Here is a 26455-nt window from a genome sequence, read left to right as displayed (position 1 = left end):
TGAGGAGCCTAGGCAGCTGACCTCCCGGGAAGTGAATCTGTCTCACACAAGAGGTTACTTTTTTTTTACCCTTAAAGTTTGAGAATTTAACAGTTTGACCTGTTGTTTTCATCGATCAGATATGTTTTTGAAAGTGTTAATTATTTCAGTCGATGAGTTTTCTCAATGAAATATTCCGCTTTGATATCATTATTTCAAACTGTAGCTTGAAAACTGTCTGTCAGAGATTAAGGCATCGTGTAAAATAGGAGAGTCTGCAGTGTGCCCCAAACTTGGTATCCAGTTTTCAATCGAATTCAGAGCAGCTGACCTCCTCATTCTTGTCATCATTGCATTGCCAGTGTTTCCTGGCTAAACATTTTCTACAGTGATGTGTGTGGTTAACAAGTTCATGTTGCTAGTGAGTGATTCACTTGATAAATCACGGTCACCGTGAGATAAGGTTTCAGGTTTACAGTAAAGTTAAAATATCCGCTGTCAGCTTGAGTCATGGATAATGGAAAAGCTGTTTTGGTGACAGCAGTCCGAACCCTAGTAGAGTAGTGAAGTAGAGATGTTGTTTCAGTGAACAATAAAAATGGCCAATATTTAATCTTTGGTCTAATCCTGTCTTGCAGTAAACATGGGCCAGGAACAGTCCCAGAATCCCCGGGACAGCCAGACGGTTGCAGAGGAGCCCAGACTGGCCGACTCCACACACCCCAGCCCGCCGCCTGGTCGTGCCAACTCCCCCGAGCCTCAGAGAAATCCCTGCGCAGGGAGAGGAACCGACTCTCCCAGAACTAAGTGGTATCACAACGAAGACCCGGGTGCGGACTCCCGGCCCGCAGATCAGAACTCTCTCACAGTGTGGTATGATGACGGCACGGTGGAGGAGAAGGAGAGCCGACAGCTGGAGGAAGAAGAGAAGCAATGTGGTTTGATATCGACGCAGGCTTCTGGTCTTAGCGCCTCACAGCTGTCAGAACACGGTCAGCGCTCTCCTCCGCTGTCTCCAGGCCTGAGTGGGCCACATGCTGCTGGAGCGCTGCCAGCGCCGTCACATGGCCTCTGTGCACAAAGACGGGAAATGCGCGGATCACAGCCAGAGGAGGAAGTCGGGGCAGGTTGGAAGGAGGGAGTAGAACAGGAGGCTCTCAGCTTTGAAACGACACTGGAGAGTGAGGACAAAGGGGCAAAGTCCAGAAAGAAGAAGCGGAAGAAGAAGGGAAGAAGAGGAGGAGCAGAGGCAGAGCTGGATTCTGGCTTGAGTCTGGAGCTGGAGAACGAGGGTAAAGTCCTGGCAGCAGCAACAGAAACAGAAGCTGAGGATAAAACAGGATGGGAAAAGGTCCAGAGTCCGAGTGAGGAAGCTGACAGCGCTGTTATGCGACTCCCGAGCCAGACAGACACCAGGGACACTCTTGTTCCCGACTCCGCCAGCCAGCAGGACCATGGACGGTCCCAAATAACAGCTTCACCGCTGCGTGACGAGAGCTTGGACCTTGGAACGGAGTCCGGATGGTTGGACGCGCCGTCGTCAGTCGAAGAGTCGAAGGATTTGGAGTGTGGAACGGAGCCTGATGCTCAATACACTGCCCAGTCTTCATCACAGTGTTTGGACAACACCGACGTCTCCTTGTTCGAGGTAGCTGATCTTGATTCTTTAACCCAATCTGAGTATGATGAAACGGACAGAACTACAGATGGCAACCCAAGTGTAGCAAATGAGGGCCGACAAAGGACAGATGACGAGAGTTTACTGGACGTTTGGTCTGCACAGGCTGAAGTCGGGACAAGTCCTGAGGACCCTAAAGCACAAGGGACTGATGAACTCACGTCTCAGACTTCAGAAGCAGACTTATCTTTGGACAGAAAAGTTGAAGTGCGGCAAGTGGATAGTAGTGAGGGTGAGAATTCGCCGATCATGGATTTAACAGCAGCAGCAAGTGAGGATGGCACGACTGGATCCAACCGTCCGTCAGAACAGACTGTTCCAAGTATATTCACTGAGGACTCGCTCGTTGAGGAATTTCCTGAGCGGAATATGCCACATTCGGGGATCGGTAGCGACCCGCCACAACCTTCGGAGGCGTCAGAGAAGCCTCCGGTCGAGACAGCAGTGGCGGCTGAAGGCACGACAGATGTCCAGCTGAAGGATGGAAGCGCAGAGAAAACAGCTGGGGATCGTTTCAGCCATTGTTCTGCCGCGGAGACGTTGACAGAGGGAAAACACAATGGGCTGGGGGCGGCTAATGAGGAAACTGGTACGTGGAGACGTCAGGAGAGCAGAGGTGGAGACGATGAGCGCGGCAGTGATGCATGTTACGGGGGTGTAAGAAGTGACGAAAACCTCGTCGCCACAGCGGTTGCCGTCGTGACAGTTGCGATAGCATCAGCTGTGGCTCACTTAGAAATCTGCCAACACTTTTCCTCCACCAAGAGATCCTCACCCCACGACACACTGACCCAGTTGGTGGAGAACAGCGTCCCTCAAGTGTCCACACAGCTGACAGACAATAGCTGTCAACTGCTCGCATACTCACAGACTGCACTTTTGTTAAGTAAACCGGCCGCGGATCCTGGACAAGGAGGAGAGAGTGTGTCTAAAGATTCAGAGGGGAGGAGCCACAGTCCAGATCAGACTGTGCAAGTCTGTCAGTCAGAAGATGTTGTGCGCCTGAACGATGGCGTCTCTGAAGTGCAGGGTGAGGGTCCCACTGAGTCTGATGATGAGGAATGTCATGTTGACCTACAGACCGAACAGCCCGAGAGGCATCTCAACTCTCCTGTCGTTGACACTGGACAGGACGTGTCAGACGGGAGCGTCCAGTTACTGAGAGATGAAGCCGCTGAGATGTTGTCAGCAGGTGTCGCTCTGTCAGCAGAGCCCAATGAGCTGATCACACAATTAGGAAGTGCAGATTTTGAGTTCTCCATGGAGAGGGAGAGTGAGCAGCCTGCTGGTGTTCAAACACCGTCCCTGGACACTATCCCCTCCTCGCCACATGCCTGCGGTTTCACATCTCCCGCTCCAGACGCCGAGTCCACCCCGCCACGTCTGGAAATCCAGACGTCTGATTTGGTGGCAGCCCCGGAGCAGGTCGCTTCAGATGACGTCCTCCAGGTCAAAGATCACGCCACCTCTGCCACGGAGTCTTGCGGCGAGGACACAGTCGACGGGTGGAAGGAGAGGGAGCACCAGAGGAAGCAGGCTGGGGAGAGGACGGATACGGCCGTGGGCACATCCCTGCCAGGTAAATACAGTTTGTCGCCGCACTTGTTTGTCTTTAGGTGGATAACACGCCGGGCGAGTTCTTCTTTAGTGCCTGCTTAGCAAAGATGGCTGCTTCCATCTGTGAGGCAACATCAATCCAATAATCAGAACCAGAGATGAACCAGAAAAATCATTTTGGATAAATGTAAAGGATTTTTAGGAGCGAATGTGTTGCATATGCATCTTAAATTTCTACTAAGTTTCTACTTGATGGAACTTTTTTCACTTAGAATGTGAATGTGTTTTGTTTTTGTTGTTTATCATCAACGCAGACATTAATATTCATTTCTTTTTTGGGTGGGGGATCTATTGAAGTAAAATTAAAAAGCAAAATTAACTCAAACTTGAAAACATTGTGATGATTAAAATGAATGAAAATGAAAAATAGGTAGTTCATTCTAGCATAAAAGATATTGATCATCAGAAGAAGATGTTGAAAATGGAATCACAAAGTTGTCCCCAAAAACCTTGTGAGCTTGTTTAAAAAAATGTAATAAATGAATAAATGAAAAGGGTAATTCATAATTTTTCCTGATTTACCATAGTGGATTTGAGAAAACAGGCGTGAAGACTCTGATGAACTCATAACAAAATGGCAGCGGACGGTCCGACCAGCCGTTTTTACAGCTCAGTTTTATTTAGCGTCTGACATTTAGTGACCCTTTTGTGTGCCCTTCCTTTATCAGCGGTCTTAGATAGTGGTTTTGTTTGCTGCATGAATGGAAGGAAGGGTAGAGACACATAAAACAACGTCAGGTCGGACGTGTGTGTGTGCGATCCCGCTGCACTGTTTGTGTGGGTCACTGTCTCTGAGCAACCTGGTGATGTCAGCCTCACAGTGGGCAGAGAAACTCGAGGTCAGCTGAGAACTGGATTCGAGCGAGGGGTTATTAAATCACTCCGCCTGCAGCGATTGTAAAGCGGGTTTCACTTTGTTGACTTCTCTCCTCATCGGCCTCTCTTGGGTCAATATAGCACTCTGATTTTGTGTCCTTGTGTCACACGTGCCAGTGATTAGAGCCTGTTTACAGTCACAACATTTGTTATCTGACAATAGTGTTCCTCCCGTCAGTGTAGTTCCCTTCTTGTACAATACAGTAGAGTTGTTTCTTTGCATCGATAGCTGCTTTCGATTTGTTCCTTCGAGTCAATGTGTACTTCACGCTTGCCTGTGTATTCCTCCCACTGCCTAGATGTAGTTCCCTATGTGTTTCCCCTTGTGTCGACAGTTTCCTCCACGTTTCTCAATGTCAGTACACAGTTCCTTTTTCCATTTCTACTGTTCCTTTACTTTGATTCATGGTTCCCTTCTGCTAATGCTAGGCCTCCTCATGTTGTTAAATGCACTTCATCTAAAAATCCTGCCTCAGTCTCAGACAGTGGTTCCCTCAGTCTCAGACGGTGGTTCCCTCAGTCTCAGACAGTGGTTCCCTCAGTCTCAGACAGTGGTTCCCTCAGTCTCAGACTGTTGTTCCCTCAGTCTCAGTCTCTTGTTCCCTCAGTCTCAGACTGTTGTTCCCTCAGTCTCAGACTGTTGTTCCCTCAGTCTCAGACTGTTGTTCCTTCAGTCTCAGACTGTTGTTCCCTCAGTCTCAGACTGTTGTTCCCTCAGTCTCAGACAGTGGTTCCCTCAGTCTCAGACTGTTGTTCCCTCAGTCTCAGATAGTGGTTCCCTCAGTCTCAGACAGTGGTTCCCTCAGTCTCAGACTGTTGTTCCCTCAGTCTCAGACGGTGGTTCCCTCAGTCTCAAACGGTGGTTCCCTCAGTCTCAGACTGTTGTTCCCTCAGTCTCAGACAGTGGTTCCCTCAGTCTCAGACAGTGGTTCCCTCAGTCTCAGACAGTGGTTCCCTTAGTCTCAGACTGTTGTTCCCTCAGTCTCAGACGGTGGTTCCCTCAGTCTCAAACGGTGGTTCCCTCAGTCTCAGACTGTTGTTCCCTCAGTCTCAGACGGTGGTTCTCTCAGTCTCAGACGGTGGTTCCCTCAGTCTCAGACTGTTGTTCCCTCAGTCTCAGACTGTTGTTCCCTCAGTCTCAGACGGTGGTCCCCTCAGTCTCAGACGGTGGTTCCCTCAGTCTCAGACGGTGGTTCCCTCAGTCTCGGACTGTAGTTCCCTCAGTCTCAGAACATGGTTTCCATCAATTTAGATGTAGTTCCCTTCTTTTAAATTTAAATGACAATGCATTTTCATCGTATGGTGCCTTGTTCCACTTGTTTGTGCACATCAACGCACACCGCACTCGACTCTGTGTCCAGAAGTAGTTCCCTCCACAGCTCTCCTTGTATCAACACATTGTTCCCTAGTCTGTCTTTACTTCTCTTTCAAAATATAGTTCCCTTCTGTCAAAACAAGGTTCTCATATGTCGGTGCATAATTACTGCATCTGAATATCCTGCCTCAGTCTGAGACAATGGTTCCCACGTCAGTGGGACTACATACTGTTGTTCCCTTGTGTGTGTATACAGGCCCTTTGTTTTGAGTCTTTGCCTTTCCCTTATATAAACACAAGATGTGAAAATTAATACTTTTATAGTCCCTTCCTCTCACTACACACTTTCATAAAATAGTTCCCTCGCGTCAAAACAAAATTTTTGTTCCCTGTCAAACTCTAGTTCTCTTGTGTCAATACATGGTCAACTTCCCTCTGTGAAGTGTTCCCTCATTTCAGTGTACCTTTAGTTTCATCTGCCATAAAGAAGTAAACTACAGCCTGTCCGTTTTTGTTCCCTCGTTTTGATGTATAGTTCCCACATATATTATCACTGAATTAATGTGGGTTGATGTCCTCCTTCGTACATGTCATTAGTCTTGTGTGACATTTCCCTGATTTTATCTGTTCCCTAAATGAATGTTCCCATTTGCTGATGTTCTCAAATGTTGTCGGAAAAACAAAGGTTTCATTTCTACCGGGAGAAATTTGAATCACCGTGACGTTCAGATGCTAACAAGAGACTCTGGTGACTAATTCTGTTTTATCTCTTCTCTGATCAGACCCACCGTTGTCTCTCAAGGACCTCCTCCTGGGCCGGGGACAGCCGGGCAACACTGACTCTCTGATGGTGAGTTAAACTGTTGGTGAAATGAAGGAGCCGTCAGAGAAGTCACCCACAGAGGGTGAAGGAAATGCCCTCCTGGCTTGGTGACGTGTGACAGACTTCTGCTGAATTTCTCTTGAGGCTGCACCGCTGCACTTGCGAGTGTGTTGTGGTTTGTGCAAAACAGTTGTTGGTTCAGGGTGAAGCTTGTATGAGCTCATCTGAATCTCATGAGAGCTTGAGTTGATTTAAGTGCCAGTCTGGACCTCAGAGGTGCCAGTCGAGTTCCATCCCGGACTTCTGTGAGTCTTCCTCCAGTCAGAGGACGCGGTCCGATAACAGTTTTCCCAGCATCCTCAGTCAGGTGTGTTTGCATCAACCCCGACCTCTGAGGTCAAACGTGTCCTCGTGCGTGGTCCCAGTGACGCGGGGACTGGAACTCGTGCGCCAGCAGGTCACCTGAAAATCTCAGCGTGCTTGCGCTTCAGTCTCTCTCTGTCCTCTGCTGCCCCCGTGTGGCAGCTGCAGTCTTAACGCTCTCCAGATGTCCCTCCTTCACCGACCATGTGGAAGATGTGTGTGTGTACATGTGTCACAGCTGGTCGGTGGACAGTCGCCGCCATGGTTACCCGTGTTTGTGCGCTGCAGATTGATTGCAGATGGAAGATAGTCTCTGTTTGTTGGCTGATGCTGTTGGTTAAGGAAAAGTTTCTTGGTGGTTCTGAGGAGAAACTTTACCAGTCAGCAACCTCAACACACACACAAATACCAGTCTCACTATGTCAACAGCTTCAATCCTAAATGCTAACCAAGTTTGTCTTTGACATGTTTGTGTGCTTTGATTTTTTTTCTTTTGAAGTTTTGAGCTAGAACAATCTCTTCAGTTTTATTCTAATACTGACTATTGATGTTTTCTTCTGCTTAATTAGCATTTTTAGTGAATGATTTATTATTCTACTGTTAATTAAGATTTTAGTTTGTGACACATCCTAATCCAATCTCAAACTTTGGTTTTTGGTATTTTTAGTTTAATTTATTTATTTTTTTATTCCGCTTGATTTTTAGCATCATCTCAGTCTTGATAAAAAGCATTATATATGTGCTGAAAGTCAGATCACGGGGGCACCAATTGGAGCAAGAGGCCCAGACTTTCCCCTCCCCTTCTGCTGATGATCATCGTGGACTAGGGTTGGGAGTTTATCTCAACTACAGTACTTGGCTACAGATCAACTGCCTATCACCATTTTTTTTAGACATTTTAGACATTTTTTAGAAAAAACAAAAATGCTTCACATACTTTTTATGATTGTAAATATAAGAAAAGGATTGCTATTTTTGTCAATTAAATATGTGTTTTTCATGTTTTTTTAACAGATATATTTATATTTAAGATCCAATTAAATGACAGTTTTTGCTTGTTTTATTTAATATATTTTTATTTTTGGCTTTCCCCCACATTTTTCTTGTGTATTTCTACCCAGTTATAATTGAAAAATTGAAGTCCTTACATTTCTGCCTACTTTAAATGACCAATTACAGTGAGCTGAGTGAATCTTCCAAGTATGGTTTGACTGGTTTGTGTTAAGTGGCCGATCCAGTGAGCAGAAAGTTCCGGAGCCATCTTGCTCTGATCAAGTCTCACTGTGTAGCAGCTTCTAAATGAAGCCCTGTGACTCCCAGACCAGTGGAAAACATGAGGAGTGACCCCACCCTTCCCCGCTCGCTGATGCTGCACAGTCGTCCCCCTTTTTTCCGTCTCTGCTCCAACTTTTCTGCGCCGCCACTTAACGGACAGAGGTCCATTGTTGCAGAGCACGTGAGCCCGAGCGGATGAGAGGGAGTCGGAGTGAAGGACAGATGTGCTGACTGGAGTGAAGAAATGGAGGGCCCGAAGGAAAAAGAGGGAGTGGAGAGGCGAGGAGGAGGAGGAGGGAGGGGCCAGACTTCTCAACAGATGTGGGCAGTGGGGATCATTTTCCAAACTGCACACAGAAGGAACCACAATACTGCATCAGATCTTGGAGATAAATGGATGTTGTTTGGGCTGCTGAACAGTTCTCGCTCTGGCAGGACATGATGTCGAGCGTCAGTTGACGGGGGGAACTTGTGCTTTCGAAGGAGACTCGTGGCAGTTTGTTTGGGCTGTTGCTCAAGTCTGTGTGGTTTAGCGCCTTGGACTGCTTATGGAGTGACCGGCAGCATGTACGAGCGACACAAGCGGAGGTACAGCTTTTGTGCCAAAGGGGAGCGAGCCGTGGACGTGGTGTTGATCAAGGTACGTGGCGGAGCCATGAAAATACACGCCGCATCTGTTCTCCAGACTGGCTGCGAACTCAAGTGTCTCGAATTGAGAAGCGTCTGTGGTGTAAAGGGAAGAGTTCAAGATGGCGTCAATATCTGTGGCTCGATTTTGAATCTGTCCGACAGACAAACGGCAGAATGTGATGGGACATCTAAACACTGCAAACGACAGATGACGGTGTTTCACTTAACATTCATGGTGTTGTTTTAGCCCAAATCAATCCCGTTTGGATCGGGTTTCAGGTTTCCCTGCGAGCGTTTGTTTTGATTAACTTTACCGCTCTCAGAACAGTTGCTGGTGTTCACTGTTTATAACCACTGGTTAGCTGAATGTAAAGAGGCCTGAGGATGAGGATGAAGCTGCCTAATTTAGAGCAGGATCTTCAGGCTTCCTGGTTGACCCAGTGTCTTGGGTCTGGTTCTGAAGTGAGGGGAGAGGCATTGATGCACCAGTGTATTCATGAGGACACTATCGGTCATACAGGAGAGACTCAAAGTAGAACCAGTGCCTCTCCGGTGGAGGTGGCTCTAGAATCTTCAATGCATGTCTTCTGTGAGGTGTTGTGAGGCTGGGAGGAAGCCCCGGGGCAGACCCGGGATACACTGGAACACCTGTGAGGCTTCTGTCCATCTTTACTTTGACTCAAGAAGAAGAAAAATCATCATATAGAGATATCCATTTCTTACACTTTTATTGACTTGTATTTCTGGTTATTCTTCATAAAACTATTTGCAATATCAATGTTAAAATGAATGAATGGATGAAAGAGGAAGGATGCACTTTTGCCAGTCCTAATTTAGCTATCTCAAATACAATCGCTGTACTTTGTTCTTAATTATATCAATACTCTGTGGGGACAGGAGTCAGTCTAGTCTCCAGCTATTGATATGGACTTATGACCAACAATCCCCGACAGTGATTTTGAAAGACTGGACGATAGACACAAGCTAGCTAGTTAATGAGCTAGCCTGATGCTAGGATAATAACACCGCTTTATTCAGTCACATGTAATGGTGTGTTAGCTTGTGCACGTTAGCTGTTGACTAGTTTAAGATCAGGAATAACGGCTCTCTCACCAGTGAGGGGTTGCCACAGCAACACCTGTCTCCTTCACGCCCTGCCTTACTGCGTCCATGAACCTCAGTGGTCGTCTTCCTATCCTCCATCATCCTTGCTGTCTCTCCTCTCTCTCTCTCCACACGCCCAAACCATCCACCTCCCTAACTTCTCCATGAGCTGCCCCTTTCATAAACTGGTTTCCAGTCTTGTCCTTCCGATGAAACTCCCGATGAATCTTCCCCTGTGCCACTTCTAACTCTGCTTCTTGTCTTTGTGTCAGAGCTATGGTCATTTTGTTTACATCAGTTTAGTTGGCATCATGCTAACTAGCAGGTGCAAGACAGAGCGTAAATAATCGCTCCAGTTTAAGGTCCGGTCCTGCTCAGTGGCCGACAGACTCTGGTCAGTTGTTTACTTCTTATCCTGGACATGGATTTATTTATGTTGGTTTCTCTCACAAGTCCTCCCCTGACTGTGACCTTTGTGGTCGAGCAGCTTTATCTGGCTTCCCTGGTCTGCACTCCTGCCTGGTGGGTTAGTCTCTGTGCTCATTCAGAGGTCTCCTCCGGACTGTTATCAGCTCTCTGGACTGGTTCTGCCTTGTTCATCTGAGCCTCCTCTGGACTTCATTCGTGATGCTACTTGGTCTCCACTTGCAGGTGCCTTCAGGGAACATTTGGACTTGTGTTGGTGGAAGCAGCCGCGTCCTGCAGTTGCTGAAGAATTATGTTAAAGTGTATCTGAAAAGGAAACATTTGGGATTGATAGTCAAGACAATCTGACTGAAGCTAATTCAAGTGAGGACTGAAGAGCTCAGTTATCTTCATCATTTCGCTGGTGACCGATGCGATCTGTAACGTACATCATGTGCAGAGGGGTAAATGTCCCCCGCCTGCCTCAGAATCCAGATCTGTTTTCTGCAGGATGTCGATAATGAGCTCGGACCAGAACAACAGATCCATTCACTTGAGTGTATCGTCGGACAAAAGGCTTCACAGATTTCAAACATCAGACTGTGAGGTCACCGATGGCTCCGCCCACGGCACCAGCACAATACACTCTTATCTTGATCTTTCATTTCTCATGCAGCTACTGCTTGAGTTCAAACGCCTCACTGCTCCAGGACACATCCTCAACTGTCTTCTCTTGGAGGGCTCTACACTGAGTCTCTCCAGGATGACTTGAGATTCCAGACAGAGAGAGCTACAAAGCAAGACAGAGCTCCGTCTTCTGGCTCAGCTCTTTCTTCACCATAATCCAAAGTCCCCGTCCTCCCCTCACTCATAAACAAGATATTTAGCATATTTGAACTCCTCCCCTTGAGGACAGATATGATGTCCGACAGAACTCGTAGGACTTTGTTCCCGGTCCATTGTTATTAAATAGCTTTGCCATCGATTTTTTTTCTTTTAGCGTTTTCTCTGTGTATTTTATATTAAATATTTTGTTTATTTACATTAAGTATATTTTTTTCATTACAATGCATTTTTTAAAATATTGTTTTTGTAGGTTTATATTCTATCATGAACTATACTGTAGAAAACAGTAGAGGTTCACAGTCGCCTGGAGTCTTCTCTATGTGAGCCACCTGGCACAAACCAAACCTGAAAATGAACCAATCCAAACCTGCTAGTGTGCCGCCAACACAAAGTCAGCCAAAGTTGTGTGACTTCGACCGGCACTGGAGTTGTTATTGAGCTGGTGAAGGAGGTCTGAGGACGAAAGGGCTTCCACTCTCTCACAGAGTTATGTCACAGCGAGAGCGAATTCAAAACCTGTTAGCGGTTGTTGGAAGTGCTCTGACCTGTGTTGGTGTGTGTGCGCCTGCCACGAGTGTGTTAAAAGGTTTCCCTCAGACATTTTTGGACGCTGAGCAGGCTGTGTGTGTGTGTTTACACGCTAGAACAAAGACTTGCTTGTGACCTGTGAGCTTGTGTTGGTTTAACACTGCAGTGTGTGGGAAACACATGTGTAGGATAACATGATGTTAGCGTGTGGAAAGTCTGCTGTGGACAAACATGTGGCTCTAATTAGAAACTTTAGATTTGTGAAACTGCCCCTGCAGCTCACATCAGTTCTGTTTCCAGATTCAGAGGGAGAGGGATGTCTTCTACCCGGTACCAACCTGTCCGGAACCAACCTCCCTCCCTTGTCCAGGTAAGAAAAAAAAGTGTCTGCTGGCCGCTCCTCATAGCAAGTTTGGTTGTCAGGGACGTTTGCTTTCTAGAGTCTTTTCTCACGAGGCGCTCACAAATAGAGCATCACAGATGGCGAGGCCCGGAAATGCTGCCTCCTGATCGGCCCTGTCATTACGCTGAGTAGTGGAGACGTCTGTCTCTCTGTCAACTGTCGTCAAATTCAATTTGGGTTCAGTGAGAACAGGCTTGGAACCATGATCTGATTCTTTAGAGTCATAGCTTAACTTTGGATCTCCCCTCTGGCTGTGCGTCTCCACTCACAAGCCCTGTTTTCTGGGTCTGTTACCTACGGATGGAAAAGAGCATCGATGACGCTAGAACTGTTTTAAAATGGTGTAGATTTGCGCCAAGCCTGACCTGGGCCACCTGTGTTGATCCTGAGAATAGTCTTCCCTTTCTGATTCGCCTGGATAGTCCATGCCCACACCTATAACGAACCAAACTCTTGACTGACAAACCTCAAGCGGATCATTGTTAACTTGTCTTATCACACCAACCGACGGCCAGGCAGATGTTTGTTCTGCGACGTTTCCTCAGTGCGTGTAACGGCTACACGGATTCACACCTGCGTGTTCCTCTGGACAGACGTCAAACCCACCAGAGATGTGTGTGGACAGTGCCCTGAAGTCATCATGGAGGGCCTGAAGGAGAGCAGCGACCCGGACGACAACGTCTTCAAGAAGGTAGAGGAGCGCCTCACATCAGTCTTCCACGTCCACCATCAGGTTTAATGATTCGCTGCTGTTTTTAGTAATTCAGCGGGGTGTGACAAGTGAAGTACTTTAAACATGTTTGAAATGTTGTTGTTTTTTGTTTTGTTTTTTCATTTGGTGGTGTGTTGAGCACATCATTGGGGAGTCTGGTGATGTGTCAAAGAATCTTTCTTGTGGTCCGGGTTTGTTGTTGTTGATCTAGTGTTTCAACCCAAATATTGACTTTCATCATTGACAGCAGGTTAGTATTGGCTGGTATGTTTGGCGTTATAGGTTTTTTTTTGTGTGTTTTAAGTTGATGATGTGGTCAGTCCCTCCAAGAACGCAATTATCAATGCAGTTCCCCAACCTCTACGTGGCATGTGCAGCGTCACATTCCCTCCTTCCTTGTTGAGATGAGTCATGTGTGACGCCAAACGCTCACATTGGCTCACAAATATTGCCTCCAAGGGTTGTGATTCGAACGTGAAGGATCGTGAATCCATTCCTAAATGTCCAAATTCCCATGATAGAAATGTTGAATATACGGAAGTAAAAAGCGGAACTGACCAGTGCAGCGTCACCCGAACACTATATGGGGCGGACGTAAACAAACATGGCCGACCTCCAGATCCATCTCTCTCCAGCCTGTTTCTGACCCTCTACATCCCGACCCTGTGGAACAGGTCAGCACTACTGTTTGAATGAGCAGCTCACACACACCTTTACCTCTCTGACTCCGCCCATCCAAACCTCCGTCAGGCTCCGCCCTCGTGAGGAGCTCTGGAACAAAACAAGGTTAAAAACTGAAACTAGTTTTTTACACGCTCATTTACACAGTTCATGTTGTGCCAGGACCATAAATGATCGCATCTTTCACCACAATTTTTTTCTTAAATTAGCAAAATCAATGAAAAAGTCAGCAAAAGCTCGGCAGGACTGACTGTTCTGTCAATAACTGACATTTCTCTATGTTAGTGTTGTGTTTAGTGAGTGACTTGTGAGTTTAATGAAGTGAAGTCTTGTTAGGTGATTGTGTTCTGAGCAGTTTGCTGGTTTGTTTGGTGCCAAGGACTTTTGGCAATAGTTTTGGTGATGGGCTAATTTTGTGTTGTTGTTTTATTGTTGTAATGTGTGATTTGTTGTTGTGTTTAAAGCTCAGGTGGTTTGTAACCAGTTGTTGTTTTTCGACCTGTGTCTCACGTTTGATCGGGTTGCCGGTCCTCCTCTCAGATGTCGTTGCATAGCAGTTTGTGTTGACGTTCCCGTGAGCCCCGCAGTTTGGAACCTGCGCCCAGTTTTGTGTCTGGCCGACATGGCGCTGCCCTCATCATCCAAACCGACCCTGCTGCCGGGTGTGTGCGACGTCAGCGCTGCATCTGGCCGTCGTTACTCCCCGCTCTCACGTCATGGCCCGAAAACAACAGCGCCGCAGCATTTCTTCCACTTGATTTGGCAGCAGCAGCAGCGATACCTCCGCCCTAAAAATAACCTGGATGGAAAAGCTTCGGTGGTGAGGAGAGTTATGCAACAGGCCGGGAGGAGAACTTTCCCTCATGACGCTGCACACGCACCAAAATCTGTTCCCGCCGATTGGTGTGCCACCGCCAAATGTTGGCGGCAGTGATGAAGACATTGGTTTTCCTTTAATGTGCAGTCATCTAGAAGTCGAGGCGGTGAGCATGTGGAGCTGCTGCTGCACTTGAAGTGTTTTATTGGCTCTTAAAGCGCTCATAAAGGTCTGAGATGTGGTACCAGGGGAACGTTTCCTGAGTGCGATCTGAGTCACTTTTCCTCCTCAAAGGTTTTTCACCAACTGGAATGGAAACCTCATAAACAAGAAGGTTACATTTTAAAGGGGATCCCCGATAATGGACCTCTGCACAGTGAGGCCTCTGGCTCGGTGGAAGTGAACCTCTTGATCACTTTCACTTGTTTTAAAATAACAGCAGCGCTGAGAAGGTGTCAGAATCAGTAGAGTCAGAGATGAAGATATTGGCAGTGACAAGAAAGGGCCAGATCAGAAACAGTGGAGGAGTTAGGGAGGAGAGATGATCAGGATGTTGGACCAAGAATAATGGAGATGAAGAAGAGGAAGACGACCAGTGAGGCCTCTGTGTGCGGTGATAGGACTCTTCACTCTTCTCCTCCATCCTGGACACAACACAACACAGACACTGAAACTGATCACACACTGGATGAGCCTGACAGGATTAATCGGACTTATTTGGAAAACGGTCTCCGGTTCTTTCTCTCCCCAGCCCAAAGATCCAGACCCGTGCTGCCCTGGAGATGAGACTCGAGGGGTCCGAGTGTCCTGGCCTTCCACAGACGAGTCTTCGGTGCAGAGCTCCACTGAGAGAGATTCTTGGAAGTCGGAGCAGGAAGAAGCAGGTGAGCGGTTTCTCCACTGTTTGTTGTGTTGTGGTGGTGTCCTACGGGCACTCCGGTTTCCTCCCATGGTACAAGAAACATGCGGAGGTTAATTGTTGCTTCCTAAACGTCTGTATGGTGATTATTTTTTTAAATAATGAACCCTCTGCTTTCACTGTGGCAGTTAATGAACTGCAGTTATGAGGAAATATATAACTTTTATAGTAGTAATTTCACTCATTTGCTGCCAAGATCATGCCTTTATTTTTGCTTCAGGAAAAACCACTTTATTCTTCTTAACAGTAAGATGCTTGAAATGAAAGCTAATAAACAACTAGAGACCTTGAGAGGAACCAATAAAAGTCACTAAAGACTTGTTTTTAATGAAAGCTGCTAAGCTAATTTTGACAGTTTAATCGTCCTCTTTTACAGTTTTTGAGTGAAAATCAAACATGTGTTCTCAGTTTAAGAATCCAGAGGAACGAGGATTGGTCTGATGAACCTCAAACAAGTTCAATTGTCAATGGAGCACTGCATGAGTCGGTGTGTGTCTGTCTCTGTTTGGAGACCTGATTCTGCCTCCCGCCCTAAGGAGCTGGGACTGGCTGTGTCACCCACTGCAGGAATAAGCAGAGGAAAATGATTGATGGAAGTGCAACGTGTGTCTTGTAGGAGAAGTGGAGGCTGAGGTTGGAGAAGAGGAGGAGAAGAAAGACAAACTTTCGGACGACCCCGTCTCTTCAGCCATCCTCCGGGCGTCCATCCGTTCGCTGTCGCCGTTCCGCCGACACAGCTGGGAGCCCAGCAAGAACACCAGCGCCACAGATATGGACCTGATGCCGCGCAGGCAAGCAGCTTCTCTTCTTCAGCACAGGTTCACGTGTCCAGCAGGGAGGTTATGTACCCAGTTTTGGGGTGGTGACAAAGTACTGTGGAATCTAAACCATCCAACATTTCTGATATCAGCAGTTGGTTAAATTACTTCAATGTAGTCTTGGGTTAACAAAATTATAAAAAAATATTATAAATGATGTATTGTTTGACAAGTTTTCCTCATACTTCACCATTCTTCCTCTAACTTCCCATCTCGTAATTATCTACCGCTGTGTATCGGCAGGTATCTTACCATGTATTGCGATACTGTAAGTCCAGCAATATGTTGCCATATTTTGAGAGAGCCATTTATTAGATTATATTAAAACAAGTGAGATTCTCAGTTCAATGTTGTGGTCCAACAGAGAATGAGCAACTCCCTTCAAGGAAACGGCGACTTCCGTCTTGTTTTTACCTTGTTTTTACCTAATCCCATGAGTCTCAATCCTTCATTTCAATTTTTTACTTCATTATTTTGTGTGTTTTATCTCATAATTGTAGTTCTCTTCACCGTCATTATGTTTCCTGGGTTTCCTTCCCCGCCTGTTCCCCCAAGTAGCTTTGAGACACACCTCAACATATCCAAATATTCTTCAATATGTTTTGGTTTTCTTGGTTCTTACTTTGCTAATGGTGAGTGTCTATTTCAGCTCTCTGAGAGGCCTGTCAGGAGACGCCAAGAGAGTGAAGGCCCCACTACACAGGCGCAGGTACGGGCCTCTTCTGTCTTCACTCTTCATCGTCAAAGCTAGTTTTCCTTTACACACCGCACAAGTCTGAGTTCTGTCACATGGTCGTTCTAGACAGCACAATAGTACAAGAGACTCAATCGCTCAGTTTGATTCAGGACCCCCAAAGTTCTCCTGCTCAGGGCCCTGACCTTTCTGCTAACACCATTAGCATTGTCTTTTTAAAACATCATCTCCTCATCACCTCTTACATGTCATCCATCCCTCGTTTCTTCATCCTTTCATGTCTCCAGCATGAGTTGGTGTCCGTCCAACATGTCTCACCCTGGGCAAGAGCAAATAGACAACAGAAGGTAAACTCGGAGGACATGGTCACACCGTGTGAGCTTCATCTTTCCCAGACCGGACAGAGGGGGTTTGATGATCCTCTTGTCTGTCTCTGCTGCAGCTACAGTCTGGAGGGTCTGGAGGTGGAGAGGAGAGCAGAGGCGACGTCCTGCATAGCCGACCAGGAGGACAGGGGTGGCGGCCCACGTCTGGACCGGCACGAGGGAGGGTCTCTGCTGTCGCTGACGGAGGAGGATCAGGACCGATGTGGTGTCGCCTGTCAAGTATGTAGCTTAGCTTGCTGCTAATTTCACTCCATGACACCTCGTTCTGTTGATGTTGCCAGTTAAGTAAAGACATTTTACAAGGAAGAAGGAGTGTAGCTAGTCTTGAGAATGGATCAGTACTCAGTCGTTGCAGGTTTTAATTGACTGTATTTTTCTCTTCAGTCTTCTCACCCTGTCGTGTCCATGACGACCAGTTGCCCCGCCTCCTTCCACGCGCAGCCGCTGACCAAGTCCGTCTCCATGGTTGCCATCAGTCACCGCGATGCCGACGGTGAGCGCTCCTGTTGGGCTGGTGGGTGAAAGTGGTGCACTCAGGCCAGAGGTCATGTCTTTGTTTCCCGTCAGTGATTTCGGGGTTCCTAAAGCGGCGAATCAGCTTCTCTCTCAGCATCTCCCCGCTCCTGCCCCGGCAGAGAGCCGTGCTCTCTGTGGGCCGGGTGGAGTGGAGCGATGAGGAGGGGGAGGGAGGGAGTAAGTATGGACCCTGTCAGTGTTTCCCTCAGAAACTCCGGGACACCCACTAAAATGTCGACCCGGAAACGCTTCGTTCCTCGTAACTCTTTCCCTCCAGCCTCCACACCCCCACAGAACGAGTCGCCTGAAAATGCGTTTTTGCTGGTGACTGATACTGCTGCTTTAGTTCGGGTGCTGAAACTGCTGTCTACAGAAGCGTCCTTCTGCCCTCCACCATTTCCACCATGGTTAATAGCTCGACCGTGTAGTTCTTCTGTCCTTTACTGATGCTCATCAAATACATGCTTCTACTGATGCCATCGTTTTCTGCTGGTTTTACTCTTCCAGTTCCACCTCTGGTTGTTGTGAGGTCATCGGTTGTTCTCTGGTTCCTCTGCTACCTATTTTTCCTCTCTAAGTGTCGTGTGTCTTTGCCACTTGGGTCTGACTGCATGTTGCTCTCCCAGCTGAGTTGACCAGTGTGTCTTTCTACCGGGTCACTCATGTACTAGTTTGTTGTGGTAGTCAAGTTAGCTGGTTCTGCTGTGGTTTACTGGTTCCTCTCCATTTTCTGTTGCCGCGGCAGTTTTTATTGTAATACATAAAGTCTTTGTTTCTTCTTCTGCTTGATTTTAGGAGGTTAGTTTATATTTCTACTGCGGACCTGTGAAATACTGTAGCTGCTGGTCCTACTGGTTCAAATGCATCACTGGCTTATCAGTTGCTGTGCCTCTACTGTTGTGGTTAACTGGTTGAACTGTACATAATAACCTGAACTGGTTCTGCTGCTGAGATGTTGCTACTCCAGCCTGCTGCTTCAAAAGCTCAAGGTTTCACTGTTGCTGACTAATTCCTCCTCACTAGTTCCCCTGAGGTCCGCTGAGTTTTACTGGTTCTGACGGTAACCAGCTCTGTTGTGGATGAGACCTGACATCAATAATGGTTTGAACCATCCCAAACTCCCAGCTCTTGCCTGAGTATTTAACCTAGAACTAAAAGACAAAAGTCTCTGTCCTTAACTCATGTTTGGTCTCAAGAAGCCTGGGCAGATGTTCACCTTCTTCTCCTCTATCTCCACCAGGAGGCAGCTCCTTCTCCAGCGGATCACTGGAATACAGGTGAGCTCCAGGTGAGTCAGGCTGTGATGTCATCAAGTCTAACCTGTGACTCCTGCAGCATCTCGGAGGAGGACCCAGGTCCGCTGAGGAGCGACGCCGAGGTGAAGGGCGGTCCCCGCATCAGCCGGACGTTCAGCTACCTGCGCAACAAGATGACCAAGAAGGGGAAGGTGAGGTCCGAGGAGACGCCGCGGTCACAGATACAAGGCTTCATGCCTGAGCGCTGTCACAAACTCAAACAGGAGAAGGAGCGACGCAGAGACGGGGAACGAGAGAGCAAGGAGGAGAAGAAGAAGACCAACGGTCATCAGTTCCTGCCGGTCAGCCCGGCTCCTCAGGCCTCGTGTCAACACTGTAACAAACCTCTGCACCACAAGGAGACCTTCGCCTGCAACAGTGAGTCCGCCCCACCACATGTTCATCTCAAGACTGGTGATCAAAGGGTTAACCCGCTTTCCTGTGACTCACTGATTCTTCCATGAGTTTGAGGCTCAAGTCTGGCTGCAGATCCTTGTTGCACTCTGTTGCATCAGAGTGTGAGTGTGTGTCTGCGTGCTGGGTTGGTGGCGAGTGTGTAATTCCACATGTGTAATTACCGACACCAGTAAATCTCCTGGTGTTGGCGAGTCGTTTCTGAAGGAAGGTCACGTGACGTCTGTGGCTGACTACTTCACGCGTGTTTCAGGCTGCGGCGTCCTCGTGCACAAGGGCTGCAGAGAGAATCTCACTGTCTGCTGCGTCAGCAAAACTAAAGTGAGTCAGCAATTTAATAATATTCATCATCACGTTCAGGTTGGAGTGAAGTTGTGAGAGTGTTGTGCGTTTCTGCAGACGGTGACAGACGCTGCTGCTGGATCAGCCGCCAACATGAGGAGCAAATGTAAGAACTCTGACTTGGTCCCTTGAGAGTTTGTATCCAGATATTACTCCGGACATTATTTCCCTTTTCTTGATTTTTTTTCTCTCATCTATTCCTTTATTTTTATTTTTATACGTGAAATTATTTTTTTATACAAATATTTTTTCATATTCTTTTACCTTGGAGTTTTTGTATAAAATATAGTCAGATTTCATTTTAAATGTTTATATTTTATATTTTGTTCTCTAATTCGGGCTTATTATCTTCTCCCACTTTTCCTGAAATATTACTTTCATTCCCTTTTATCACCTAATTTTGCTTTATTTCCTGAATTATTGGACCATAGTTGTCACATTTCTTTTCATTTACATTACATTTTATTAGTTACCTATTACTCCCACTATTAATATTCATTGCTAATACTTTATTAATGAAATAAGAAACTGCATTTTTCCCTAGCAACGTCGTCCGCCTCGTCTATTTCGTCAACATCGTCTTCGTCGTCTCGGGATCGGTGGTCCACCATTGCGTCGCCCGAGGACCAGATCCTCCCAGTCTTCCCTCGGAAGCCTCCCGGTATCTTCAACACACACACCAACCTGTCGAAGAGCATCTCCACCAGCAACATCGCAGGGTATGTGGCTCCTCAGGAGCTTCTTATCATGAAAGTTAAAGCACAGAACTTCGATACACAATAACATGGGCGCGACCTTTTTATAACACTGTTGGACAGAATGAGTTGTTTCTCAAGAATAATTCAACTGGTTTCCTCACCACTTTGTTACGGCTCAGGTTGGACGAGGTTCCTCTCAAAGGTCTGAAGTTTCTGTCGCAGTCAACTGACTCGCTGCATCAGGGCAGCAAAGTCAACGCCTCCACCGAGTCTCTCACGGATGAAGGTAGCCGAGGTCGCAACACGCACATGCACACACAGAGGACTAAGCCTGGTCCCTGCAGGAACCGAGATGATGGACAACCAGCTGATGGGCGAGTTTGACTTGGACTCCAAAGACCTGGAGGCGGACTCATGGAGCGCCACGGTGGACAAGAAGTTCCTGAAGACCCTGAAGAAGGACGAGATCAAGCGGCAGGACGTGATCTACGGTGAGTCCTCGCAGCTCGCTCGGTACTTGAGTCGGTTCTGATCCTCCACGTCCCTCCTCAGAGTTCTACCAGACGGAGTTCCACCACGTGCGCACGCTGAAGATCATGATGGAGGTCTACTACAAGGGGATCCAGAAGGAGCTGCAGCTGGACTCAGTCACTCTGGAAAAGGTACCGGGTGACCTCTAGTGGCCTCTTTCCCTGACCGTCTGAACTGACCTGGAGACTTTGCTCGGGCAGATCTTCCCGGTGCTGGACGACCTGCTGGACACTCACACGCGCTTCCTCACGCTGCTGCTGGAGCAGAAGAGGGCGGCGTGCAGCGACGCCCACAATGGAAACAACTACCTCATCTGCTGCATCGGGGACGTCCTGGTTGGCCAGGTGGGGGGCGCTAGAGAGACTGTCAGTCAGACAAGATCAAGCATAATAAAAAAATAGAGAATTTTTCTTATATGAAATATTTTTATGCATTTTTTGTTTATTTTCAGATTCTCGTGTGTTAAATGAGATAAATACAGCATTATTATTGTTGGCATCATTATTTTGTGTAAATATATTTTATCACATTTTGGAAAGTCATAAAAAATGTAAGTCTTTTTTTTTTTTCAAAAAGATTTAAAAAATGAAAAGAATTAAGGCTGACAAAAAAATAAATGAAACTAGGAACCAAAAATAAAACAAAATACAAGCAATAAAATAAAATATAAATGAAACAAAAATTAGAGGAAAAATTCATTCACTTCCTGTTCTCTTGCCCAGTTTTCGGGCTGCAGCGCCGACCGCATGAAGAAAGTGTACGGGAAGTTCTGCAGTCGACACAACGAGGCGGTCAACGTCTACAAGGAGCTGCACGCCAAAGACAAGCGCTTCCAGGCCTTCATCAAGGTCAGTGGTGCGACGCTCGGGAGGTCAAGGGTCGAGTCAGCTGCTGTAACAGATGCTGTGGTTCCGCAGAAAATCATGAGCAGCAGCATCGTGAGGAGGCTGAGTATTCCAGAGTGCATCCTGCTGGTCACGCAGAGGATCACCAAGTACCCGGTTCTGATCCAGAGAATCCTGCAGCACACCAAAGGTTTGTCTCCGCACGCTCTTCAGGGCGCCTTGCCAAACACACGGAGGAGGAGTGGTGACCTCAGTTGTGTGAGTGAGTGAGTGGTCGTCTGTGTTGAGCTGGAGACCTGTCCAGGGTGGCCACCCTCTCACCCCGAGTAGCTGGATGGTTAACGCGCGGTGGTGAGAGTGTGTGACTCCGTGATGTTTTGTGGTCGTCCACAGACTCTGACGAGGACTTCAGCTGGGTGTCTGAAGCTCTGCGCTGCGTGAAGGAGCTGATCACGGCGGTGGACAGTAAAGTCAATGAGCACGAGAAGAAGCGGCGGCTGAGGGACGTCCACAGGTGAGAGGTCACATGACCACCTGTCATCCCATGAGGATTTCAACGTCAAGCTCATGTTTTTTCCATTCATTAGAGAAAATCTTTTTTTTATTTGAAAAACATATTGAAATAGAAAAAACATCGCTTTTTTCTTCACAAATATTTTTTAAGAAAATTTAAAGAAAAGGTCTATATTTTTGTACCTTTTTGATGAAGAAGGCTGATTAAATACAGTACATTCAAATAAAAGCTTGATTTACTTTAAACCATCATGTTACTTCTAAACTACAGATTTTCTTTTGCCTCAAAATCATGTCTGAAAAGAAAGACAACACTCTGTTAATGATCCGGAACTTTGCTGTGTGTGTTTCAGCCGCACGGACAGCAAGTCCATCATGAGGATGAAGAGTGGTCAGATGTTCGCCAAACAGGATCTGATCCGAGGTCGGAAGCTGCTGCACGACGGAGCGCTGCAGCTCAAGAACTCGGCTGGACGACTGAAAGGTTCGTAGGCGTTCTGTTTGTGACTTGTTGTGTTGACTGGAGCTGACCGGGTTTGTGCCGCAGATGTGCACGCGATGCTGCTGTCAGATGTTCTGGTGTTCCTGCAGGAGAAGGACCAGAAGTTTGTGTTCGCAGCTTTGGTGAGTCTTCAGAACAGCTGCCGTTTGGAGCAGAAATAACATTAGCAGCAGGGTGAGGTGCAACCCTGCCGCCATCTTGAATTGGGGGCTCGTGTCCGGTGGTCAAATACCAGGACCTGATGGAGATGTTTGAGCTCAGATGCCGGTTCTCATGTCTGCTCTGGTCTGCAGGATCAGCGGTCCACCGTCATCTCTCTCCAGAACCTGATCGTCAGAGAGGTCGCCAACGAGGAGCGAGGTAATGCCCGACTCTGACCCCGGACGACTGGGACCCAGCGCTTCATCGTGCTTCTCTCACGCAGGTCTGTTTCTGATCACGACGGCGCCTGAAAAGCCTGAGATGGTGGAGGTCTTGGCCAGCAGCAAGGAGGAGCGCAACACGTGGAGAGCCATCATCCAGGACGCCATGCACTGCATGTGAGTCTCCAGAGTGGGTGGGTGACCATGAGCGAGGAGGTCTGACAGGTTCTGTCCCACAGGGAGAAGGACGAGGACGAGGGCGTCCCCAGTGAGACGGAGGAGGACAGGCGGCAGCAGGAAAACCGAGCCAAGGAGATCCGAGGTACAGTCCTTCTCACCTCCGGCTCCTCAGATGCTCACGTTTTCATGGGTCATTTTGTGTGTTCCAGAGCTTCTGCGGGTCAAGGACGAGCAGATCATCTCGCTCCTGGAGGAGAAGGTCCACATCTTCAAGGATCTGAGCGACGGCGGTCCTGCAGCCGAGGACCAGCCGCTGAGAGACCGGATGCTGTTCCGAGCCACAGCAGAAGATGTCACCAAAGGAGAGCCGATCATCAAGGACGCGCTGAGTGAAGGTCAGCAGGAGGTCCTCCGGTTCACCTCACACGTGTGTGTCAGACACATGACCTGTGTGTGCGTGTGTGTGTGTCAGTGGAGACCTTGCACACCCTCATCAATGCTGGTCTGGGAGGACACGGCTGCAGTGTTCCGGTGGGACTGACAGGGGGCGGCGTGGGTCCGGTCTGTCTGCCCAGGAGGGCCGAGACCTTCGGAGGGTTCGACAGCCACCAGATGAACAGCAACAAGAGTGAGACTCACACACACATCGTTGTGACACGCATGTTTCAGGACTGCAACACTAGAGGGCGCTGCTGTGTCAGTTTTGAGAGAGCCAGCTCTCAGTGTGAAAACCATCTGACTTGTTTGTTGCAGACGGAGAGAAGGAGGAGGGAGAGGAAGCTCTGGACCTCCGCAGGACCGAGTCCGACTCGGTGCTGAAGAAGGTGTGTGTCGTCTCGCCGTGTGGATCTTTGTGTTCATTTTCATCACTAATCAATAATTCATTGATCTGTGTCACCGAGTTCAGCTGGAATTTGAAGCTGTTTGATTGGCTGAGCTGAGTGTCAGTCAAACATTCATCACTGCCCACGTTTTTTTTAGCTTTGCTCTGTAGACATTAGAAAAAGGGAAGGTAAAGTGGAATGAATTCTGATCCGGTGTGTCGCTCCTGATTCAACATCTCTGACTTGTTTTGTGGTTCAATTTTCTTGCCATGTGACAGGAAGTGAACTTGTCTTCTGTGCGTGTGTGTGTGTGTGACAGGGAGCCACTGCCAGCCTCCAGATGCTGCTGAAGAGAAACAACGAGGTAGGCAACTGAAATGTACCGAGATGAACTACAAGCGTTCCAGCCTGTGGCTATAGTGCCCGCTGCTGGTGTCCTAACTGGAGCGTTGGACCTCCATCAGTGATGTTCTGACCTGTGTTTGACGGTCCAGCAGGTCCAGATGAGCGTGAGACGACTGCACAGCCTCCTGATCTCCCTGCAGGTAGGAGACCCTCCGGTCACCGGACCACGGTCCAGACCCCTCTCTGCTCCTCACCTCCCCACCTTCTCTCTCCACAGGCTGTGGTGGTCCAGCAGGACTCCTTCGTGGAGGAGCAGCGTCAGGCTCTGAACGAGCGTCTGGCCGCCACTTCCTCCAGACACTCGTCGTCGTCCTCGCTGTCGTCGTCCTCATCCAGACCCTCGTCCCTCATCGAGCAGGAGAAGCACCGCAGTCTGGAGCGGCAGAGGCAGGAGGCGGCCAGCCTGCAGGTCCGACTCGCCCTCCCTCACCTGCACCCTTTGCCTTGCCTCTCGCTTCCTTCTCACCTGCTCTCCTTTCCTCATCTCCGTCTCCTCACACTGAAGAAGCGTCAAACTCGAGCCCCAGGAGCCAAATCCTGTCGCCAGGTGGTTACATGTGGCCCTCAACATGTCTGGTTTGCTTGAAATGAAATCCCTTTAAAGAGCAGGAAAAACTAGCTGGCTGCTCCTCCGTGTTGGTTGGGGTTTCCCTGACCCACAAAGGTCACCGTGCTCTGGATGAAGTGGTGACGAGAGGGGTGATGATGGTACTCGCCTGAACACATGCCCTTCTTTCATATGGTCCCTCACTCCCATCCTTTGCTCTGTCTCTGCATCCCTTCCTTCTCTCCCTCCCTTCCTTCATTGCTTCCATCTTTCCTTGTTTCCTTCTCCTAAGACATCAATGGGCGTCTACTGAAGTTCCTCCAGAGCGACCCGCACTCCTCCCCCTCCCTCCCTTCCCCCTGTTCCTGCCCACCATACATCCTTGAAAGACAGACAGTTGATCATATCTGCAAACGTTTCCTGGCAGAAAAAAAAAAATCTGCCCATCTGTTGCCTCGAAGAAGGGATGTTCCACCGCTCCAGCTTCCTCTCTTCCTTCACCCCCCATCTCCCGCTCATCTTCCTGCCCTTCTTCCTGCGCGCTCATTCACCCCAGTGTCAGCTGTGATTGGCTGCGTCGTCATTTTAACTTAACTTAAACTATGCTAGCATGTTAGCAGTGGAAGCTAAAAACAAGGTGGACCACATGAAGCTCTTCACTTCACCTGCCCTTTCCTTCCTCTTCTCTTGGCAGCTCTCCTTCACCGTGCTTCCTCACAGTTCCACCTTCCTCATTTCTTCACCCTGTGTTCTTCTCTACTCTTCGTGGCCGCTCACCTTTCATCATGTGTTGTGCTCCAGAAGCAGCAGGCGGCTCACCAGGAGGAGAAGCGTCGCAGAGAGAAGGAGTGGGAGCAGAGGGAGAAGAGTCTCGCGGAGCGGGAGGAGCGACTGCACGAAGAGGAAGAGGAGACGAGAAAGAGGAGTGAGGAGCTGACGTGGGAGAAGGAGAGTCTGCAGGTGAAGAAGGAGGAGTATCAGAGGGAGCTGGAGAGGCTGCGGGAGGCACAGAGGAGGCTGGAGAAGGACAGGGAGGTGCTGAGGAGGCACGAGGTCAGTGAGCCGCTCGCCTTCACGCTCCAGTCTGGTCCGTCTGGTTCTGACTCGTCTCCTGTCCAGCAGGGTGAGCAGCATCAGCGGTACCAGCGGACTCCCTCGACCACCTCAGAGGAGTCGCTCCGCTTCCAGAGCTCCGGCTCGCTGGAGCTGGACTCCAGAGAAGCTGCAGAACTTTCCAAAGAGGTGAGAGAAAAAACGTCTGCTGTTGGTGGGAACTTTATTAACAGCCGCGGTTCCCGTTCTTACCTGCAGGTGGAGCTGTCCTCCTCCGCACCCAGCAAAGAACCCTTCCTCCGACTAGGGTCCAAGAGGATGGGCAAGAACTTCAACCCCTTCTCCAACTCCTCCAAGACCTCAGAGAAGGAGGCGCAGCAGCCGTCTAGACTGCTGAAACTGACCAAACCCAAAGACAAGAAGGAGAAGAAAAAGAAGAAGGGAGAAGAACCTGGACCGAGAGGTGAGAGGCTCTCGACCTCCTATGGCCTTCCATTGACCTTCCTACTCTACTAGGGCTTTCTTCTACATCATTCCTCTTCTCATTGTGGTCATGCTT

At 48.3% G+C, this 26455-nt stretch overlaps 1 protein-coding gene across 7 annotated transcripts in view; it reads left to right on the top strand.

Annotated features, from left to right (window-relative positions):
• The window catches only part of akap13 (A-kinase anchoring protein 13), a 54977-nt gene that overhangs the window by 25994 nt on the left and 2528 nt on the right, over positions 1 to 26455 (top strand). For 4 of the 7 annotated variants that reach the window (XM_053884870.1, XM_053884874.1, XM_053884875.1 and 1 more), the window contains 37 exons: positions 618 to 3236; positions 6248 to 6315; positions 11740 to 11809; positions 12436 to 12533; positions 14804 to 14936; positions 15588 to 15762; positions 16439 to 16498; positions 16771 to 16830; positions 16926 to 17088; positions 17254 to 17362; positions 18626 to 18662; positions 18721 to 18832; positions 18905 to 19058; positions 19348 to 19415; positions 19494 to 19542; positions 19981 to 20155; positions 20314 to 20420; positions 20479 to 20625; positions 20687 to 20796; positions 20866 to 21009; positions 21388 to 21513; positions 21583 to 21700; positions 21904 to 22024; positions 22377 to 22507; positions 22571 to 22647; positions 22819 to 22885; positions 22950 to 23064; positions 23127 to 23209; positions 23277 to 23462; positions 23540 to 23695; positions 23821 to 23891; positions 24211 to 24255; positions 24386 to 24436; positions 24514 to 24705; positions 25645 to 25896; positions 25963 to 26085; positions 26155 to 26359. In XM_053884870.1, coding sequence (XP_053740845.1) covers positions 618 to 3236; positions 6248 to 6315; positions 11740 to 11809; positions 12436 to 12533; positions 14804 to 14936; positions 15588 to 15762; positions 16439 to 16498; positions 16771 to 16830; positions 16926 to 17088; positions 17254 to 17362; positions 18626 to 18662; positions 18721 to 18832; positions 18905 to 19058; positions 19348 to 19415; positions 19494 to 19542; positions 19981 to 20155; positions 20314 to 20420; positions 20479 to 20625; positions 20687 to 20796; positions 20866 to 21009; positions 21388 to 21513; positions 21583 to 21700; positions 21904 to 22024; positions 22377 to 22507; positions 22571 to 22647; positions 22819 to 22885; positions 22950 to 23064; positions 23127 to 23209; positions 23277 to 23462; positions 23540 to 23695; positions 23821 to 23891; positions 24211 to 24255; positions 24386 to 24436; positions 24514 to 24705; positions 25645 to 25896; positions 25963 to 26085; positions 26155 to 26359 — 6777 coding nt within the window. The remainder of the gene's footprint in view (positions 1 to 617; positions 3237 to 6247; positions 6316 to 11739; positions 11810 to 12435; positions 12534 to 14803; positions 14937 to 15587; positions 15763 to 16438; positions 16499 to 16770; positions 16831 to 16925; positions 17089 to 17253; positions 17363 to 18625; positions 18663 to 18720; positions 18833 to 18904; positions 19059 to 19347; positions 19416 to 19493; positions 19543 to 19980; positions 20156 to 20313; positions 20421 to 20478; positions 20626 to 20686; positions 20797 to 20865; positions 21010 to 21387; positions 21514 to 21582; positions 21701 to 21903; positions 22025 to 22376; positions 22508 to 22570; positions 22648 to 22818; positions 22886 to 22949; positions 23065 to 23126; positions 23210 to 23276; positions 23463 to 23539; positions 23696 to 23820; positions 23892 to 24210; positions 24256 to 24385; positions 24437 to 24513; positions 24706 to 25644; positions 25897 to 25962; positions 26086 to 26154; positions 26360 to 26455) is intronic. The other 3 variants (XM_053884872.1, XM_053884871.1, XM_053884873.1) reach the window with 3 other exon arrangements.

The sequence above is a fragment of the Synchiropus splendidus genome, chromosome 14 (assembly GCF_027744825.2).
Source record: "Synchiropus splendidus isolate RoL2022-P1 chromosome 14, RoL_Sspl_1.0, whole genome shotgun sequence".
NCBI classification, from domain to species: domain Eukaryota; kingdom Metazoa; phylum Chordata; class Actinopteri; order Syngnathiformes; family Callionymidae; genus Synchiropus; species Synchiropus splendidus.
This window is presented reverse-complemented; position numbering and strand designations above follow the sequence as displayed.